Source organism: Lycium barbarum, chromosome 7 (assembly GCF_019175385.1).
Source record: "Lycium barbarum isolate Lr01 chromosome 7, ASM1917538v2, whole genome shotgun sequence".
NCBI classification, from domain to species: domain Eukaryota; kingdom Viridiplantae; phylum Streptophyta; class Magnoliopsida; order Solanales; family Solanaceae; genus Lycium; species Lycium barbarum.
Window position 1 is genome coordinate 108,352,265 of NC_083343.1, and position 7,495 is coordinate 108,359,759.

Consider the following 7,495-nt stretch of genomic DNA (forward strand, 5'->3'; position numbering starts at 1 on the left):
ATGATTTTCTATCTATGTTATTCTCTTCTTCTTCCTACTTTGATCTCCAATGTAAATGAACTTTTTTAATCCAAAGTACGTTTTTCCAAGTACTAGAGTTTTGAGTGTCAATTGTCAATTTAAAAAAAATATAATCTGTCTTCTAATTCCTCTATCTTGTAGTTTTATAGATAGTATAGCATGCTAGTGTTGCTTAGCTGTTAGCTGCTAAGACTACAAAATATATCAACAATAGTAAGTGAAGATGTTATTTTAGAATAAATTTTACCATATAATTTTATATAATTTCAATGAAAATGAATTAGTAAATGATAAATATCTCAATTTTTCGAAAAAGAATACTCAATGAAATCCAAATTTAAAAATTTCATTGTATTTTGAATCTCTCCCTATTTTATCTATGTCTTATGTTGAATTCCTAGGATTTTTTAAAAAGAAATTAGCAGTATACGATTTTTTTATTATAGGCTTCATGATTTTGAGGACAGAAAAATAGTAGCTTTAGAGTGGAGTGGTTGCTATAAAGATTGTGATGTTCCAAAGAGACAAGAGAAGAAAGGGTAGATATTCTTTCTTAAAATAAATGGGCAAGGAAGTAAGAAAGAAAGAGAAGAAAAAAAAATGAAAAGAAAAAACAAATAGGCAGAAATGGGCCAAAAAAATTCCGTTTGCAAGTTTTTCCCTTTCCTTATTATTTTTGTAGTAGAAGTTGTCATTGATGCCTTTTTTTAAGATCTTTTAAAAAGAAAGATTTATAATGTAACTCTTAAAAAGTTGAGATCAACATTTAGATAAATACTTAATATAAATAAACGAAAATTATGTGTAAATGTTATAATACATATCAACATTAAAGAGATTAATTCTTTTGCAGTTTATCTCTTTCTTTCATGATTCATTAAGCGAAGATATAAATTATAATTTCACCTTTTAAATTATTATATAAAATTCAAGTATTTTTGGATGATTAAGAATTTGCACGTGATAAAAGTAAGTAATAAAATAGCTTGGAACTTAAAATCTAGTCAATTTGAATTTGAAGACTAAAAAAGATTTAGACATTTTTAACATTCAGGCTTTAAGAAGTTATTTCAAGAGTTTTATAATCGCGCGAAGCGCGAACCAATTCACTAGTATTATATATTCCTATGTCATTTTATAAAGTCAATACTGATTGATATGGTCACACGTGTAACGCACGTGTCAAAAAATTAATAAATATATAAAAAGATAAAAAAGAATACAGCACTCAAGTTAGTTGTACATCAAAAAAGCATCAAGAATGAATAAAATTTAAAGAATGCCAATTAACTTATGAGACTGCAGAATGCTGCCTGAAAGCTTCCCTAATTAACATGGCTATGAACTTAAACTTTTCCAGGTCCAATTATTCTCCGATACTCTTTCTGGAGTTTCTTCTTCACATGGGAGGTGTGTTCTTAGAATTATACTACTATGACTGTTTAAACCACAAAAAGGATCACAAACCAAATGTTAAACAGTTCAGACAGATAGGGAAGCAAGATTCATTGGAAATACACCCTCCGTTTCAATTGGTTTGTCTCGTTTGACTCGGCACGGGGTCTAAGAAAATAAAAAAAAAAATTAAATCTTGTAGGCTTAAACTAATATACCAAAAACTTCTGGGATACGTGACTAGCATTCACATAACATTAAACACGCACCAAGCGATCGAACCCTACCATGCTTGTCATATCCGTAACAACAGGACACTTATAATTAAAGCTATAATTGGAAAATGAAAACAAGATAATAAGTTTTGAAATCTAAAAACTTGAAATTGAAAGTTGTTCCTTCGTTCATTAAGTTTAAGACAAGACAATCAGCAATTAGTCCCCAAGCTTTGACCATGTACCCTCTGTAAGCATTCCAGTCAAATTGAGCTGCATAGTTTTCCATTGGAACTTCGTATAAAATTGACTAAGGGGATGAATTTCTGACCATTCTGCCACTTTTTTAATGTTTTATAAAAGATTATCTTATTTACAAAAGAACAAAATGAACAAGCCCAATCAAAATGAATACTCCATACCTTTCAATGTTTATTGTACACGTCGCTTTCATCTATTAATGCATCAGAAATTAGTTTTGACTTTTTAATTTCTTTCCCTTTCTATTTGACTTTTTCTATATACGTTGGTTGCCATCATATTATTCAGTTAGTCTTTACCGTTCTAAAACATTTATATACTATTCCATTAGAGGTTAGAAGTTAGGGAAGTCATATTAACCATGGCTTTAATATTTGCAACACTAGTAGTAGCTTCTATTGTGTATGCCTTGTATGAGCTGCTAAATGTCCAGAAGAGAAAAAAGTTTCCTCCAGGTCCAAGGGGGCTTCCCATTTTAGGACATCTTCATTTGTTAGGGAAAAATCCACACCAAGATTTACAAAAACTAGCCAAGAAATATGGTCCGATTATGTATATGCGATTAGGACTAGTACCTACAATTGTTGCCTCATCTGCTGATGCAGTCGAAAAAGTCCTCAAGACATATGATCATATCTTTGCTAGTAGGCCTCATAACGAGGCATGTCAGTATTTGGCTTATGGCCAGAAGAATCTAATATTTGCAAAGTATGGGCCTTATTGGCGCAACATGCGCAAATTATGCACTCTTCACCTTTTGACTAATCAAAAGATCAATTCATTTCAATCCATGAGAAGGCAAGAAGTTGAGCTTATGATCAAATCACTTAAAAATGAAGCTCATGATCGCCTTGTTGTTGATCTTAGCGCAAAGGTTGCATCCTTGAATGCTGACTTGACTTGCTTGATGGTGTTTGGGAAGAAGTACATGGATGAAGATTTGGACAAGAGGGGATTCAAAGCTGTTGTTCAAGATGTTAATCATTTAGTTGCAACACCCAATCTTGGCGATTTTTTCCCCTACTTTGGTGTAATTGATCTCCAGGGACTCACTCGCCAGCTCAAGGATCTTTCGAAGGTGCTAGATGAGTTTCTTGAGAAGATTATTGATGAACATATCCAGTCTCATGACCAGAAGAAATCCAAAGACTTTGTGGACACCATGTTGGACATTATGCAATCAGGAGAAGCTGAATTTCAGTTTGACCGTAGCCATATAAAAGCTATCCTCATCGTATGTTATTTCATCGCATTAATTTATACTTCTATATATTATTATAAGCTCATCATACGATAAGATTTGTTCGTACTAATTTCCCCCGTTTCCTTTTTCTATAACAGGACATGCTTGTTGCAGCAATGGATACTTCAGCAACAACTGTAGAATGGATACTAACAGAGCTTCTTAGGCACCCTCATGTGATGAAGAAACTCCAAAAAGAACTGGAAGTAGTGGTAGGCCTTGAAAGAATGGTAAAAGAATCAGACTTGGAGAATTTGACGTACTTGGACATGGTTGTAAAAGAGGGCATGAGGCTGCATTCCGTAGTGCCACTAGTGCCTCACGAGGCCATGGAAGATTGTGTAGTTGATAGCTTTCACATACAAAAGGGATCTCGGATCGTGATAAACTTTTATGCTGTTCAGAGAGATCCAAGTATTTGGCCTGAGCCTTACAAGTTTTTGCCCGAGAGGTTTGTTGGGAGCAGTATAGACATTCGCGGACGTGACTTCCAACTTTTACCATTTAGCTCCGGTAGAAGAAGCTGCCCTGGAATGCAGTTGGGAATTATCATTGTCCGGCTTTTTGTGGCACAATTGGTGCATTGCTTTGATTGGGAGCTACCACATGGTATGAACCCTTGTGATTTGGACATTGATGAGCACTTTGGGATGGTAACATCCAGAGAAACGCCTTTAATGGCTATTCCTACTTATCGACTAAACGATGCTTAATCATCCATGCCTAATTATGTTCAGATGATACCTCTTGGTCAAAAAATTTACTTATTATGCATGTGCTCCCTCCATCCCATTTTAAGTGTCTTAGTTTAACTGGACACAAAGTTTAAGGAATAAAAATAGACTTTTGAATCTTGTGGTTCTAATATAAAGATGTCTGTAATGTACTAAAATGTCCTTTGAATTTTGTGGTTTTAAACTTGCCATATAGAATGTTTGAATTGTTAACTTAATTACTATATATAGAAAGAGACACTCTTTTTGGGGCAGTCAAAAAAGGAAGGTAAGACACTTAAATTCAGACAGAGAGAGTATATTACAAGCTAAAAATAATAAAATGCATGATAAATACAAGGATTGAATCCCCTTGACTTGAAACACAGGCTTGGTCTATTTTTATAAAAGTTGAATCTCATTATAAGATTTCTAACTCCGCCACTGAATTAGATTGATAATTTAAGATTGGTAATTTTCCTATAGTCTGACTATATATACAGTTGACCTTTTCATTCTTATTTCCTTCGAAATGTACCATAACACCTCAAAGTTAAAACATGCAAATTGCATGTAAAACCACGGCAAAATTTTTGTCGTTTTTGGGAAGCTGTAATACATTAAAATAAGGCGTTAAATTATGTAGAATAGATTTTTGAGTTACTTCGTATGTGTTGTTAATATTATTGGTAAGATCAAGCGCTTACCCATCATGCCAAAAGCTATAGATGATAGCAGCAACACAATTTTATTTCTTAACCAAGTCCATCAAGCAAGCATTATTTTCACCACCACTCCAACCCAGCCATCCTCGGCCCATTACCCGTGCCTCGACATAGATAGGATGTTGGTGTTGTCACACCCCATTTTAACCCGGGTTAAAGTTAGAAGTACGACATATTGGAGATTCCTGTTTTTGTTTGTTTGTTTTAAGGAGTCGCCACCTAATTATTTATGGTGAATTAGGACACCTAAAGTTTATTAAAGTTATATTTAAAGTTAATTCTGTTTAAGGTCTGCGAAACTTAAGATTCTAGGTAAGGGTTCAATTAGTCTAAAGGGAAGGTATTAGGCATCCTCTAAGACCCATTAACAATGGTTAACCGACCGGACTTAAAATTAATTAGGCTTAGAATGTAGATGTAATGTTTTATAATATTTAAGAAAAATGTTTCATAAAGTATTACTAAGGTTATAACATAAACATGCTATCTCAAATAAAACTTGTGGAAAATAACGATGTGCGTAAAATCTTAATTATGAATAAACTGAAAAAAAAAGTGGGATGTGTCATGTTTACATGTAGTAGGTTATACTGACTACCAAATTTAAAAGCGTTATTGTAATATTAATACCGGTAAAGTTTAAGATTTTATAAAAAAGACTATTAGCTCAATGTTTGCTTATGGAAAGATTGTTTTAACAAGTAAGTGTTTCAAATATCGAGAAAGAACTAAAGTTAAACTAATCATCCGTAAAACTAGTTTATCTCAAAATACGCTAATATTGGTATAAAATTTGTGACGTTCTAGACTTCTAAGATGGTAATAATAAATTATGGTTATTTTAGCCAAAATATATTGTCATGCTGTTTTGAAAATCAATTCTTTAAAAGAAATACTATAGATACTATAAATAATCTTAACATAAAAGGGAAATGAAACCTATGGAACTGATTGTTAGTTGCTTTTAAATTAACTACCTATTACTAAAACTAAATCCCGCTAATTCCACTAATGCGTCTAAATTAACAAACACAGTATCAGTCATACAATACAAGTTAAATGTAAAAAAAAGAAATAAAATGGAGGAGTAAGATGATTTAAATGGGCTCTGCCCATTTAAGAGTGTCTTTATCCACTGCTGTTGCTAATGGGCTTCGGCCCAGCGAAATTTAACAGATTTGCTGTGGATGGGCTGACTCGAGAGAAGATTTTGTTGAGCTTTGGCTCAACACCGAATGTGGAGGATGTGGAATCTTTGGCCTCATAGGTGGTGATCATGCATCAAAGAGGAAGAAAAGATTATTATGCAATCAACAAACAAAGTTAAACATGCGTAATATGAATTAAAGAGAGTATATTAATAACAAGCAGAATGTTGCAATGAAAGAGAAAAATCGATTTGATGCCTAACTGCTATATTCTGTTTCATTTTTTTGAGTATATATTCAGAACATGCTATGAAAAAACAGATGGTCTCACTCAGCAACTACACAATACATTAGCATGGTGGGCCGAAAATTCTCATGATATTCAAAAAAACCCCTTATAAGTATTTGGATCACCCAGTCGAAAGCATGCACACGACAAATAGAACTTTAAAGCAGAATTGTAAACCTTATTACACATAAAGTGACCAGGGAGAACAGATTTTAGACCTATCGAGAGGGTTGTTGCTGTCAAACAGCAGCAGAAACCATGTTTCTCGCCAGCCATAAAATACCTACTTTAATCAAAACATGTTCCTAACAGCTGGATTGAGCAGAGGAGTAACTGAAGGTGACCGAAAAAGGGTCTCGAAAATAAAGGGGAGACAACAACTACTAAAATAACAGGGGATATACTCTCAAGCAGCTGCATAGCATACTATATGGGAAACAATTATATGACAAGGCATCTATGATGGTATCAAGACTGATACTAACTAAAGAGTGCTAATAAACCAACAGACACTAATTATCATCCAGGTAAGGTAGCATTTATCCAAACGAAGTCAAACGAGTTAAGCATGGTATTTGAGGCACGGAACATCCACTAATTGAGAACCAAACTTAATCCAGGAAACTCTGAACCAACAACTAGAAACAAGCATTGTCATAATCATGGCCAAGACCAAATCAAACATAAAGATGGGTGATTCATACTGTGACAACTGAGCTAACGAATTACATGTGATAGCCAACTAAACCATACTAAACCGATAACTAAACCAAAAGAAGATAAACATGATCCTAAAACCTGGCAACTAGATCAGACTGCAACAAAAAAATGTAGCAAAACCAAGTCGAACGAATGAAATACTAAACACACAGAAGAATATAGAAATGCAATTAGACAGAAGAGAATGAAGGACTGCTAACCTAAAGCTAACTCATACTTTAATTAGAATACACAAACGAGTTTTAAATCTACATGACTAACCCTCCAAGCACACATAAAGCTAAATGGCTGTAGAATCAAAATAAGACAAGATTAAATTAAAACCAAACTCATACATGATATGGGCAGATTGTCACTTCATTTAACTAATAGCAGTGTTCAAACAACCATTAAGCATTGAAACTGATCAGAAAACACATCTAACAAATAGAAAGTAAATGACACGCCCAGGTGACTCAGGGAACAAAGGAAACTAGTCTTAAAACTACAAGATCTGGAAATGTCTATGTCTTGATTATTTCAAACCAACTGCCTAAATTTTTATGCAAAGTAGCCTCAACTTAGCAAACTAAATTAATACGTGAACATACTCAAACAAACACATATATAAAACTAAACAACTATGGTCAGTGCAATGCACCACAGACCATTACATATTTTCAAATGAGTTTACTAGCACATAAAACTTCGATGTTCAGTCCCAAGTGAGTTATCGAAGAGTCAAAACCAGTATAAAGCGGTTCAAACAACACTCAAGAAACAGAC

General features: G+C 33.6%; 1 protein-coding gene across 1 annotated transcript; it reads left to right on the forward strand.

Annotated features, from left to right (window-relative positions):
- Positions 1 to 2,044: 2,044 nt before the first annotated feature.
- On the forward strand, positions 2,045 to 3,986 carry LOC132603724 (cytochrome P450 71AU50-like). Its single transcript, XM_060316911.1, has 2 exons — positions 2,045 to 3,126; positions 3,234 to 3,986. Exons 1-2 carry the CDS (start codon positions 2,254 to 2,256, stop codon positions 3,846 to 3,848), a joined length of 1,488 nt encoding a protein of 495 aa, XP_060172894.1. The 5' UTR covers positions 2,045 to 2,253; the 3' UTR covers positions 3,849 to 3,986.
- The last annotated feature ends 3,509 nt before the right edge of the window (positions 3,987 to 7,495 follow it).